This window comes from Alligator sinensis, unplaced genomic scaffold (genome assembly GCF_000455745.1).
Source record: "Alligator sinensis unplaced genomic scaffold, ASM45574v1 scaffold647_1, whole genome shotgun sequence".
NCBI classification, from domain to species: domain Eukaryota; kingdom Metazoa; phylum Chordata; order Crocodylia; family Alligatoridae; genus Alligator; species Alligator sinensis.
In genome coordinates this window covers 45,536-59,820 of record NW_005842952.1, presented here as the reverse complement: position 1 = coordinate 59,820, position 14,285 = coordinate 45,536, and the positions used below count along the sequence as shown (strand labels likewise).

General features: G+C 40.4%; 1 protein-coding gene across 1 annotated transcript in view; it reads left to right on the top strand.

Annotated features, from left to right (window-relative positions):
• Positions 1-14,285, top strand: part of NOTCH2 (notch 2) — a gene marked incomplete at its 5' end in the record, with an annotated part of 128,595 nt that overhangs the window by 73,637 nt on the left and 40,673 nt on the right. Inside the window, 6 exons of the mRNA XM_025192633.1 lie at positions 2,286-2,431; positions 4,804-4,923; positions 5,219-5,371; positions 7,306-7,534; positions 11,162-11,363; positions 14,099-14,252. Of these exons, the coding sequence (XP_025048418.1) occupies positions 2,286-2,431; positions 4,804-4,923; positions 5,219-5,371; positions 7,306-7,534; positions 11,162-11,363; positions 14,099-14,252 (1,004 nt within the window). The remainder of the gene's footprint in view (positions 1-2,285; positions 2,432-4,803; positions 4,924-5,218; positions 5,372-7,305; positions 7,535-11,161; positions 11,364-14,098; positions 14,253-14,285) is intronic.

Below are 14,285 nucleotides of genomic sequence, written 5' to 3'. Positions count from 1 at the left end.
TTCAGCAGGCTTTGGCTTTTTTTACTATAGTCCTAGATAGAGATTTTAGGCTGTAAGGACTTGCAATATGTAAAGAAACTGTTTCCACCATAACAGTTGAAAAAAGTAACTTCAAAGTCTGCATCTATCTTTTAAAATCTTATAACTGGTAGCAGCAGGAAGTCACTGACAGATGTCTTTGAAAGCAAATAGGTAGATGTGAGGGGAAAAAAGCACATGTAAGAATGTAATGTTATGTACTATTTAAAATGAAGACAGTTTAGCTTTTTGTTCTTACTTTGTTCTCTCTTTACCATTTTGATTTGCTGATTGTAAGTAGGCAATCCTAAATATTCTAAAAGTGCCTCCACCTTTGAATTAGTGTTGTGCAGAACATGCCCATAATATGCAGTGAAGCTTGGGATATTTTCTTTCTAATTTACATTAAGTGAAACTTGTTCATGTTGCAGCAGATTGTGACTATTTTGTGAAGAGATCAGTGTAGGCTAGCTGTATCTTGTCGTGCAAACCTTTCAGAGATGGAAAATTGTGCAGTGGGGTGCTTAGTTTTGGTTTGGTCTCTTTTGTGATTGTACTATGCTGCAATATGCTTATGTTGGAGAAAACAGGTTGGAGAAGTTGGCTTGCTTAGAGAGCAGGGTTTGTGAGGGCCTGTATGGGTGTGTTCCAAGTTCTCAAACTAGTCATTGAGAAACCTTCATCTCCCTTACCAAAGAGCTTCACACTGCTTGTGGTAGCAAGTTCTGTTTTGCTTGAGAAGAGAAGAAGAGTCATTGATCGCAGTCTTTATCCCAGAAGTCTAGGTGGGTTTTGGGGATATTTTTCTCTGTTAGCGTGAAGAAATGCTGCAGTATTCCATAGTATTCAGAGTTGCAGAAAGGCTGATAACTTTGTTCAACGCACTCCTCTGAATCTATCACTTCACTTGGGCATGGCAGTAATATTGTGGTGGGCCATGTCAAATGCTGTGGAAGCATAAGAGGATCAGAATGGTTCTCTACCCTGTTTCCATTAGCTGCAGGAGATCTTTTTTCAGAGTCATTCAGATATTTTCATGCCTATGTCTTATCCTGAATCCTGATTGGGCCAAATATTAACTCTGGATGCACACTCAGTTGGCCTTTGGCTAGCTTCTCTATGATCTTATTCAAGGAAAGGAAGTGTGACACTGGATGGTGTGAAGCTAGAACTGAGGTGTCCAGCGTGAGGTGGGTTTGAGTGTTGGTTTTACCTGTATTGCCTTGCAGGAGGCAGCGAAGACTCCTCCTGAAGGAGTTATTGGCTCTTTTGGTTTCAAGCAGCACCAGTTATTCATGATTATTTTAGTATCCCAGAAAGCCATGGGTTGAATTCTCAGGTCTTGGGTTGATTACTTTAATGTGTCCATTACCTCTTGATGAGTGAACTTGCTGAACTCTGGGAATTCAGGGGGACTGTTGGTTGGCAAGTGTTGGTGGCAAGGATCCATGCCATTTCAGAAGCCTTTTTGAATGTGTTTGAACTCCTCTGAGAGATGATGGTTTTTCATGCTTGGTATATGTTCTGATACAGACCTTTAGGAACCTGGGAGCAATGGAGTGATATGCCAGTCTGGGTAACCTCTTATGATAGGTTCTAGAAGCCAAGAAGATTGTTTTGGTCTTTAGTACAACTTTGGCATAGGCTTAGGAAATAAAAAGTCTCATTCTATCCATATCATCCTTCATTTTCTACCATTGCCTCTTGCGTTTCCGCCCTTCTCCATCTGGTGCTGGGCCTCAGGATGCTAAGGAGATTGTGTGATGGGGTGGGAGGAGCCATTTGAGGGCCAGTGTGTCAAAAGTGTTGGCTAGAGTTCAAGGATGAGTTGCCAGATCCTCAGGCATGGGTGGAGTGTTGCTATACATCTAGCAGGCTTTGGAAGCTGATGGAGTAGGTGGTGGCTGATTCCAGCTGCTTTCATTTGGACACACTTCCCTGTTTTAACTTTGTATTTCAAAACCATCTTTCTCCCTTATTGTCACCTTGTTTCTTTTGCCTCAAATAAATGTTAACATAGTTTGTCAAGAAAACTGCAATGCAGACTAGACGTGTACTTTATTAAAAGGACTAATAACTGGAAAGAAGCTTTTATGATTGGGTTGTTTTAATATTTGTAAAGTGTTACACCTGGTGTAAGTTAATAGAAAAGTTGATGAGTCATGTTTACAAGAGTAATCATTTTTTTCCTCTAAGGTTGTCTACTTGCCTACTTTTGTGAATAGAAGCACTTTGGAATAATACTGAAATATGCTGTTCTCTTTCAGGTACGTGTGTCTCTGTGACCCAGGTTGGACCGGAACGGACTGTGAAGTAGAGGAAAATGAGTGTAGGTCAAATCCGTGCCAGAATGGAGGAACCTGTGACAATCTGGTGAATGGATATAGATGCACCTGCAGGAGAGGATTCAAAGGTGAAGGACCATTCAGTGACAATTTCACCTTTCATAAGTTTTTTTTTTTTTTTTTAATCATCTTGGTGATATGTATTTTCTCTTGAATTAAATGGAAATATGAAACATGAAGGGAAGATCTGATTACCATAACATAGAATTTAAAATTAGAATAATATTTTAATTGAAAGGAATCAGATATTACTATGGTGCAATCACTGTAGACGTGACATCCATATAGAAGCAAATATTAAATCCCTGTATAGACATTCTTCTTGAGAATTAAAGTGACCTAAATTCAGTTTAGCTTAATTTGTTTTGGAAGCAAATTGAGCAAAATCCAATTAAGGTCAGTCTATTTCTGAAGGAGGATGTGAACACAGGCTTAATGTGGTTTAACTACCCCTCTTTAACTTCAAGCCTGTTATTAGTTTAGAATAACTTTCCTCAGTGTACACAAGCCCTAACTGTAGTAGCTGCACTTTTGTTCTTTTCCTGGACTTTTGAGCGGTCTCAGTAGTTAGGCTTCATGCCTTTACTTATCCCAGGGTTGAATTCTGCAGTTCTCATTCTTAGACTGAACCAGGGGCCAGAGCTCCAGAATATCAGCCATTCTCACTCATTGAGTGCAGCTGAGTTCAGATTCCTGTAGTTCTTCCTTTGAGCCATGTGTGATCAGTGGTATATGCTGATTAAGCAGCATTCCTAAAACTTTATACTTTTTCAGTTGGAACAAAGCATTTATAGAAAAGACTTTTAAAAATATAATTTGAATTCATCTCTGTCCTACTTAAAGGGTCACAAATCCCTGATGGTGAGCTAGGCAGGTCTCACTTCTTCTGACTAACTCCTGCAGGGTCCTGTGTCTAGATCTGGTCCCCCATCTGAAAAACCAATGCCCATCTCCTGGGAGAAGGATATTTTTAGAACTGCCAACTCTCTTTTGGTCTAGGTTCCTAGGCTTTGATCCTTCTGGTCAAAACTACTGCTGTAGATTGGCTGCTGCTGCTGGGAAATCCTCAAAGCATTCTCCCTTAACAACTCTCAGCTGTTTGCTAAAGGGGTAGTTCACACAAACTATCCTTTTCCTTCATGTTGTCTCTCCATTGTGTTAATTCTGTTTATCTATACACTGAATATTCCAATTACCTAGCTAACATACTGTATTTATAAGTGATTACAAAAGACTTCCAGACTTCCAGCTCTTTTGCAACCAGTTTCAGCAATTTGAACTGAATCAGGGTGTGGACACGCATACATTTGGAGCCCTTTCAAAAGGGCAACAGCTGTTATTTTTCATCGTTGGTTGAAGTTGGAGTGGTTTTACTACATTTGAATCATTCTCAGTTAATTCACATGCAGTAATTATAACATACCAGATGCACCCCTTTTGAAAGATTTCCAAATATACTTATGACCACAGTCTTGGGAACACTAGCGGTGCTTGACCCCCATTAAAAATGGATGCTGACAAAATGGAAAGGTGCTTGGGTATATGAGGGATTACCAGAGTTTCCATCTACCATGCAGCTGCTATAATAGGAAAGGGAGCCTCCTTAGTGCAAAAAGAGGCTGTCCCATAGGGAGAGGGGACTTCTCTCCTCCCCACTGAAAAGGTCTCAGGCGGTGATTACCCATTTGTTGAAGTTGATTGTTTTCTAGAGATAAAGTAAACCCTAAGGAAAGGTGTTCAAGAGGCCTGGAGTTTCCAGCTGTGGCTTCTGCATCTACCCTATTCTTCAGATAGATCGGGGTGGGCAGTTATTTCAAGTGGAGGGCAAGCCTTTTGGCAAGCCTTCAAGGGCCACGTGACAGGTAGCCAGGGACAGATAAATATTAATTTTCTAAACTTTTTAGGGGTCCTGTGGGCCGGATGGAATGGCCTGGCAGGCCGCATTTTGCCCACCCCTGAGATAGATAGACCCTGGCAAACTGAATTAACTTAATTCTGTGTGAACTATTGAAGTGACTGTGAACTTGGAGGTTTTTTTGGAACAAAACCAAGGTCACCCATCACATCCTAAGTCTCTGTATGTGGGTATTCTTGACTGTAAATCTCCTGATCCTGTCCTTCAACCCTCAGTAGCGAAGCAACCTTTTTGGTGCAGCTAGATATGCCAACTTCTTTAAACCCATCCCTTGGTGCGTGTGGCATGCTGTTAATCCACCTGTCCTGTTCTTTCCACAAACTGCCTCTTGTCACTTGGGACCACAGTGATATAATTGCTTGCTTTTGCTCAGCTTCTCCTTAAAGAACAGCTGTGATCTTCCTTTTCTCCAACTCTAGTGACTAAGAGGAAATGCTGTCCATTTCCCCATGGGATAATGACTTGAGTCCCACCTCTTTACTCCTGTGGGCACTGAGTTCCTACTGATATGTTCTCCCCACACAGGTGTGAACTGCCGGATAGTGCAGGCTCCTTGTTCCCCTGATCCTTGTGAGAATTCTGGAATCTGCCAAGAATCATCTGGCTCTGATGGCTATATTTGTCTCTGTGCTCCTGGCTGGGAAGGTAATGTAGACAGGAGGAGAGAGGGGAAGGGCAGGGATATGTTTCAGTGTTAATATTGAGAATGGTAATTAGCTGTGTTAGTCTGAAGTCAGGCAATAAGCAGGGCAGGGTGGCACCTTTAGAGACTAGCTGGCATAAGCTAGAGACTAGAGGCATAATAAGCTTTTGTAAGCTACAGTCTACTTCATCAGATGCTATAAATGGACTTTCAGTTTTAAGATTAAATATCTTCAGGATTATTGTATGTTGTTTGACTTGAGCTCTGTGGGATCTTTTACTTGCATCCTTCTTTCAGGAGAGAGATGTACGGTGGATATTGATGAGTGTGTGTCAAAGCCCTGCAGGAATCGTGCTGTCTGCCACAACATTCAAGGCAGCTACCTGTGTGAATGCAACCCAGGCTTCACTGGGGGAGACTGTGAAAGCAACATTGATGACTGCCTTTCAAGTAAGTGTGGAACAAAACAGGCAGATTGTTTTCCCATAGAAATAACTCAGTCTGCTTAACAGTGACTGCCCTTGGTAGATGTATGAAACCAGTATCTTTTATAAAACCTTATCTAGAACATACTCAGCCTTGTAAAACTTACACCCCTGGGACAGAAATGGGCACTTAAAAGTTCTCTGATAGAAGCTGTCTATAATAATCAGAACAGTAGGAGTCATATGCCAAGTGCAAGTTTGAATGTTTCACATGCATTCATAACAAGCTGAAACTGAGACTCATGTTTGTGAAGTTTTTATACATGCTAGAATCAGTGTAACATCTTAGGCTTGTGTGCCTTGAAAGTTAAATCAGATTAAGGCTCAGCATGGATATAAAGTGCAGTAGTTATTCCTGAATAACTCATGTATATGTTTATTCTGAAAGCAAATTAAACTAAAGAGCAGCAGGCACTCTCCTTCTAGAATAAGTATTTGCACATAGTTACTCGTGTAGTTAAGGTTACCAGAACTAAAGTGAAAGCAGATTTGATCAAGAGATTTTTGTGCGTTTGCTTTATAGAAAGAAAACTACCTACCTACTTAGGTTTTTGCCTGTTGAACATCAGATGTTTATAAAGAAAAGGAAGACAGCTTAACATTTTTCAGGAGGACTTGCTTTAAAAGTTCAGAAAAGAAGTTTACTACTTGAAGAATGCCTTGTTAAAAAAACTCTCCAGCACTGCTGCACATACCATTTTGGTATATTTCATTTGGTCTGTTGTTTTAAATGTTTCTTTCTGAACAACTAGATATAGAACAGTCAATACTAAGGTCATTTTGATTTGGTACGTGGATCATGTAACCTCATCCCCTGGAAGCAGATTAGATTATTGGTAGTGCTGTTGCATTTGTTCCAGGACTCCAGTGTAAAAGGACATTTTCATAGGCTGCTTTAAAAAAAGGCTTTATCTTAGTAATTTTGATATCTAAAATCCCACATGATTCACGTGTTACCCTATCTGAAAGTAAAGTCACAAGATTGATTTAACATGATTCTTAGTACTTTAAAAACATCCAAAAGGAGGGTTTGCAAAACTCACCAAATTAAGTCAGCTGTAGCAAAAATAAAAACCTCCTTTGATTTGGGCCAACTGTCTTTACATCCCAGAAGTAAATGGACCCTTCCAATAATGAAAACACAGTGAAGAGCTGATATAATCACCCCCTCTACTTGTTTGCAAATATGCAGTGCCAACAATTAATGTTCGGCTTTCAGCCCTAGTCACGGTGGCTGACTGCCATAGGCACAGCACTTTATAGCTGCCAAGAGTTTGACTTTTTAAGTACTTATCTCTGCAATGGCCGTGTGACCTTTAAATGGATGCAGGTGTTCTTTCTAACAGTGCAGACTTTAATCATATGAACATATTTTTCCAGTAGTAAATACTTTCTCCATCATTGGATTGGACCTTTGCGTAATGAAGGCCTGTGTCTTACTGCACCAGCAGCACCAGCACCAGAGGACTGGCTAAAGCTTGCACCAAAGATTGACCATACCATTCTTCATTCAAGCTAACAACTGTGCAGCCTCATTTTGGCATTTTTTAAATTGATATTTTGATAAATTAATGGAAGACATGGTGTGATGGGGCAAGGAGCTTTTGGTTCAATGGTCAGTGTGTGTGAGGTGGTATTGTGTTTGAAGGCACTAGGTTGAGGTATACAAGTAGCCCTTGTGTATCTGGGAAGATGTCCGATAAACCCATGCTTCATGGCTTTTGCTTTTCACCAGTTTTTGCTTTACAGGATAATCCTGTAGAACTTAGTATTAAATTATATATTTTTTGCTATAGATTGGTTTGCAGAAGTTGCTCTTTCCACGGGGCGACTACTCAGAGCCAGTCCCTTCCCTGCTTTTCCCTTGATTAATAACTGTTATTTGTGGTGTTGTTATAGATCCCTGCCAGAATGGAGCTTCATGTGTGGATGGGGTGAACTCTTTCTTATGCATCTGTCTGCCTGGGTTCCAAGGGGAACAGTGTCAGACAGATACCAACGAGTGTATGAATGAACCATGCAAGAATGGAGGCACCTGCTCTGACTATGTCAACAGCTACACGTGCAAGTGCCCAGCAGGATTTGAGGGGACCAATTGTGAGAACAACATCAATGAATGCACTGAGAGGCAAGTACATTTACATTTCTTTTGACAGTGTGAGTGAGTAGCTATGAAATGCTATCTGGTGGTTTGGAAACCAGTCCCATTCAGGAGTAATGTTAGAAATGGGCCTGCTATTTTCCTAACATGGCATAAGGACCTAACTGAGTTGCAGGCAAAGGATGCTGGCTTAACTTGTGGCTTAACACAGGACTGCACTTCCCCAAAGGAGCCAGCTGTAACAGAACTCCTTTTCTGGGCCTGTTCTTTGTGCCTGAGCAGAGGCAGTCCCCCACAGCTTAGAAGCATTGACCCACAGTTACCTAGGGGTGTGCCTTTGTGTATCCTAGAGTCTGGTGCAGAGATTGCCCTCATTTCATTCTTTGATACTTGTCTTCTTGCTCAGCAGAGAAGGTCCTTTCAGTGAGGCATGTGCAGGGTTTTTTGTACCCAGATGGCCATCATGCACACAGGTACATTACAGGAACTGGGTAAAACATACTGCTTTACAGAACCTAGATGCTTATGGCAAGTGAGGTATTTGATGAACTTAAGTAAAAGGTTCAGTTCTGCATTGAAATTCATCCTGCCTTTGGACATCAGGAAAGAAACCAGTCTTTTGAAGGTGCATAGAGCTGAAAGATGCAAAAAATATCAAAGCTGTGTCCAAATCTCTCTTCTTGGTGGAGGTTTTTAAGACCTGGTTAGACAAAGCCTTTGCTGGGATGGCATAGTTGGGGACAGTCCTACTTTGAACAGGGGGTTGGACTAGATGACCTCCTGAGGTCCCTTCCAACCCTAACTTTCTATGATTCTAAGGTTAACCCTGTCACTGTCAACCAGAAGTCACTGAGTTGCAGTTAGCTGAATTCCGGCTTTAATTCCCTATCATAGAACAATTCAGTCAAACCTTTCCTTTTCCTTGGTTGAGGAACCACCACACCTAGGGTGTCATCATTTTTTGAAGATGGTCTCTGGCCCAATCTTTTCTCTTGCAGTTGGGATCAAATTCAGGCAATGTTTTTATGTCAACAGTTAGGCCAGGAATACATCTTAATTGAGGAAATTTTCCAGCGTGGAGTCATTGGCAGTTTCCCTCTTTGCCTTGCCATGGTTTTAAATGAGCAGGAGCAGTTTTTAGTCCTTGGAAGCTAGGTAGTGTTCAGCCTACTGAGACAGGCAAGCAGGTCAGCTCAATAAAAGGTAGTCAGTCTTTGGCAGGTATAGCTTGTTTGCCAAGCAGTTCAGCTCAGTCAAAACTAAAATTGTTAATGAGAACTTGTACTACAGAGCAGAGTTCAGAGAGATGAGTCAGCAGCTTCCTACACAAAGGCCATCTTGATGCTGTGGAAAGAATTCTTTGATCACTTCTGATTTCGTCTCTTGAAGTTGATAATATGTGTTCTGTGCATGTACTTTAATAAAATTTGCCATCTTGATTCCTGTTCCAGAAGGGCTTCATACTGACAGGCAGTTTTCAGCAAGTGCCTTAGAGCACATGCTGTAATGAGAGGTCTCAACATCAGGTAACACTTGTTTAGCCAAATTTTTGGTTGTTGTTTCATAGGGTGGAAATAGATATCACCTTTGTGCCACCATAAAAAATATTTATAGCGGCTCAAAGGCCAAGTAAACAGATATCTGTACCCCTGACTGTACCACAAATGCTGCAAATTTGTGGCTGCACCAAAGGTGGTAATAGTTTCTGCCACTTTATTGCAATAGAGATCTGTGCGCTTCATGATGCAAGACTGCAGGCAGCCTGGAGCTAGCAGGCATTCCCAGGGCTTGAGGGGCCCTTATTCTGTGCACCCTGGGAATTCTTGTGAAGGATCAGGCCCCTCAAAGCCTAGGAGCACCTGCCTGACTTTCCCCTCTTATAGAGATGCACCCTGGGCAATCTCTGGGGCATGTCATTAAGCAGGAAGCCCTAGCGTCTCCACTTATGGAGATGTGCCACAGGGTATCTTCAAGGCTTGTCTCTGTTTAAGTGGACAATGCATTGCCTGTTGTTCCACAGGCTTGGTCCCCTGCCTGATGCTGAGACAGCAAGTGACACATTTTGCCCTATGAAGCCGATCAGCTATGGCAGAGCACATCCTGCTGCAGCTGATCTACTTCTTTTGGTGACTCCTGCTTATACCCACAGAGAGAGGAAGTTAGCCATACAACACTCAGTGAAGCAGTTTTTCCCCACCACTGTTTGCAGTGGTAAGATCATTCAATTTTCCAAAGAGTTTTTCTGCCATTGTACACCTTGTACAATGATGTGCCGTGTTCATGGGAATATGAGAGAAACAAGATCCTGCTTAACAGATCTTGCTTCTTGATTATTGTACATCTTGATACCTTCAAAAAACAAGAATTATTTTATAACTGTCTCTCTTCATTCAAAATGTTAGTCTATAAGAGCTGAGCATAAATAATGGAACTTTCACATAATTGCAAGAAAAAAATTGTTTGATACATTCCATGAGTTTTTTTTCCTTTACTTGACTCATCATTTCTTTAAGAAGTATTCAAGACTCATCAAGCTGCCTTGCAGCTTTGTTCTCTAAAATCAGTGATGCCGTATGAGCAACCCTCAAACTGACATGGTATGATGCTTCTAGGACATTCGCATCAATGCCACCAAAAATGTTACTGCTTTCTTGACTGTCTTCCTTAGGGAAATGTGTACTTCAAAGAGCTGGACTTTGTGGTGGGCTTCATCGGAGTAGACAGAGTTTCATTGTGTGATTGGATAGTAGGCAAATGATTCATTGAAGACCTAGTTTACTTTCCTTACCCCTTGTGGTCAATCCAATCAGTGGTTGGAATCATGTCATTTAACAGCTGTTTGTTACCTTCTCAAAAGCTGTTAATTAGTAGCTGGAGCATATTTGTGCCTGTGATGACTGTTCCTTTGAAACTGAAAAATTCAAAGTTGGTTTTGGCATACCATTTCCAAGCAGCTCATGTACCACAGATTGGGAATAATCTTTTGAAGGGAAAATCATGGAAGCCCTTTCTGTCAGTACATTTAGGTTGAGAGAGAATATTTGAGCAACCCTGCCTCAGCAGAGGTGAGGTATGTGACCTGATGATAGGCATTTATTTCCAGACCAGGAATCCTCAACTTGTGGTTCAACATATTTGCCGATTACGCGATTCTGGTTCTTGCCTGCAGCAGATTGATTGATTGTATTTAAAGATGCTCAGATTTAAATGTCCTTATTTTTCTTCAGTACATGTAATTGTAGTGGTTGCAAAAGGGATGTTATATGTGCAAATGGGAGGGGAGGAAGTCTGAGCAATTGAAGTCTGAACAGTGGAAATTGTCATTAGTAATATGTTGAGGAATCTCTGCTCTAGGTCTGTGGATAAACTATCTAAAGCAGATGTGTTTAATGAGGAGGATACTGCTGTCCAGATGTCATGTTGGAAAACACCTAAGAGTTTTAGTGAAGAGCATATCTGTTACAAGCTTGCAGTATCCAAAATTAACCTAAAAAATGAATGGACTAGACTGACAAGTCCTAATGATGGCTGGAGTTTTAGTAGGGCTGGTTCTTTCTCACTTCTGTAAATCTTATATAAAATCTTTGGCTGTGAGCTAACTTGTATTTTGTCTTATATTTTATTTTATTTTTCACTCTTATGTTGTCTTTCTAGTTCGTGTTTCAATGGAGCCACTTGTGTGGATGGGATCAACTCCTTTACATGCCAATGCCCGATTGGGTTCACAGGAACCTTTTGTCTTATGGAAATTAATGAATGTGATTCACATCCTTGCTTGAACAGAGGGACTTGTGTGGATAGCCTGGGGACCTATCATTGTGTTTGTCCCATGGGTTACACTGGAAAGAACTGTCAGGTAAGTAGCCCAGACCTAGATGTTCAGCAGTTATTTCAGCTGGTCCATTCTTACAAATGTTCAGATGAAAGTAACAAGTATAGCAAAAAAGTCAGGTTGAATGAATACCAGGCTTTAAACAATGCAGAGCCCCATATCCCTTGTTTCCATTGGGAGGTGGTTGACATGCTTATGCAGATAAGGCCCACTGGATTCAGTGCTATTTTGTAACAAAGCAGCTGATGCCATTAAAATCCTTGTTATGGCAAGGACTTGTTAATGCTTTCCCTCCACTCTAAATCGCACACAGCTCAGCTATGTCTATCCTAGAAATTAAACTCTTCAACCACAGTTTTGGAGAAGGAAGCCACATCTGAAATTAGCATGTGGTATGGTTTCTGTAGAAAATGAACAGCATCAAAAGCCTTCTGTGTGTAGTTCTCTGCCCAGGATAATGGTAGCTTATTTACTTCACTTTCACTTCAGGCTTGCTTTACTCGAGGTCAACATTTGTGTGTAAATAAGGTAGGCACCACTTGGATAGAGACATTAAATATAGTTAATAAAGCAGAATTAACTGCTTGCCCATTGCAACACTGACATGTGGTTTCGTGCTCCCAGACAAACTCTACTTTTTTCCCCCACCTAGTCTGTTAATTGGAGTAATAGTTAATTGGAATAACAGTTTGTTCAATACCAACAGTCAAGGTGTCTCTTGTAGGAAAATAATTGAAATGATCAGTCAGTCCATTAAATTGAATAGGCCCATTATAGTCAATTAGGCTGGGGCATTGTGGTTTTACAACCTAGTGTTAATACAGTTTTATGCACTGTAAGCGGTGGTTTCCTACAGTAAAAGTGGAAGCTGCTGATTGGTATAGAAAATGACTGTGCAGTCATTACCAAATATTAGCGTGAATTTTTTACTCAAAATGTCTAAAGTTTAAGGCAGTGGTAGGAAATGGTGTATTAAAACAAATTAATAAAAACTGAACTCTTGACATGTTTTGAATTTTACTTTAAGATGGGGTTCATTCTCATTTCAGGCTTGCAACTCAATTCTAAGTGGAGAATTTAGATCATTTCCGTATCAAATATGCCATTGAAAAAAAAATGGCTTATCAAAGTGGAAGCAGGTCATTAATTTCAGGTTGCATATAGACATTTTGGATGCTATGGTCATTAAAACAGCCATGATAGTCTTTTGATTTGGGCAGGGCAAAAATAAGCCTAAGAAATGACTGCTTTCAGGCACTGTTTGATCTCTGGCATTTAAAGATAAGCTCTGAATACTACACAGGTCATCAGAGAACCTGTATCTCATAAGAATTTTTCAAGTCATGTTCATGTTAACCTGGCATTGCAAGACAGCGAGTAATTTTTGGACCAATTTATTCATCATATACTATTTGACACTTAACCTAGCAACTGGCTTCCGGATGCTGCCTGCCCTTTGGGGAAAACATAATGGAAGAATATTTTTTTTAAAGCAGCCTTATTTTAATGCAAGATATTTAATCAAATGTGAGAGACGGCCTAGTGATGACTACAAGTAGCCATACAGGAGAAGAATGTTTTCCTGCTCTTCCATGTTGTTGATTCTATAAATGGAAAGAGAACAGAGTGCTGGGTCTCAGACAAGAATACCATCTACCTAACGATATGGAGAATTATGTCACTGAAGACTTTTCCATTTGCAGAGAAAATGGACAACATAAGAATGTCAAAAGTTAGTCATCCTGAGCATCTGCGCATTGCTTAATCATCTTTAGAGAAGGAACATGAAAGACAATCATAAAATACTATGAAACTGAACAGTTTCTTGTTGGCATCATGTACCTTGGTTGCAAAAAAAATTAATCATCCAGTTACCCAGTTCTGCTCAGCAGATCTGAGACAAATTCTGTGTTCCAAATGAGGAGTTTGATCATTGTGTATCATATACATTTTATATGAGCACTCTCTACTCTTCAAATTGATAAATGCAATTGAAGCTAATATTGGAAGGGTTTAACATTTTATAGGCTCCACTGCAATTTTAGTCTAGTAAGTTTGGTTTGATCTAATTTAACAAAGAGCTGGAATAAGGAGGACTAAATAAAATAAAATAAAAATGCAAGCAGTGAGCCCTTTTGGAAACTGTGTATTAAATAGTCAGCAGTTTATTATAGATAAAATGGTAATACTATACTTTTAACGCCAACAAGAAACTGGCTAAAACCTGGAAGGCAGGAACAAGTTCAGAATTATATCCTCTCTGATGCACTTGAAAACACAGATTTCTCTCTTAAATCTATTTGAGAAAGAGATTGACAGTTCTCTTCTTAAAAGAAGAATTTTATCAACTGAAAGCAGGTACAACAGCTGAATCCAGAACTGTTATTCTTTTTAAAAGACCTACCCTAGCCAGTGCAGTCAGCTTGACATCAGTCAAGCATCTAAGCTTTCCTAGAAGGCTATATGCTCAAAAAGGGAAATAAGTGAGTAAGGATGACACATGTCATTCAGAGATGAGAGAATGGTCTGTTGAGCTGGTTGAGTGGGAACAGAATTGTCTGCAAGTAAAAAGCAACAACTGCAAATTCTTTATTTTCAACAATGGACACTTTAAGACACCAGTTAAACCCAGTGTATCTTGGTACCTTTATCAGAGTGTAAAATGTTTGGGGGATTTAAACTTGAACCCCAGAAAGGCAGAACATTTGGAAAATATGAACAATGGCATATCAGTTACATTTATGAATCTGTTGTTTTAGATACTTGTGGATCTGTGTAACAAGTTTCCCTGTAAGAACAAAGGCACATGTGTCCAGCAGAATACTCACTTTCATTGCAACTGTCCCCCTGGTTGGAGTGGTGCCTACTGTGATGTGCCCAATGTCTCCTGCCAAGCGGCTGCTTCACAGAGGGGTAAGTGGTGTTCTTCTTTGTTATCAGAAAATG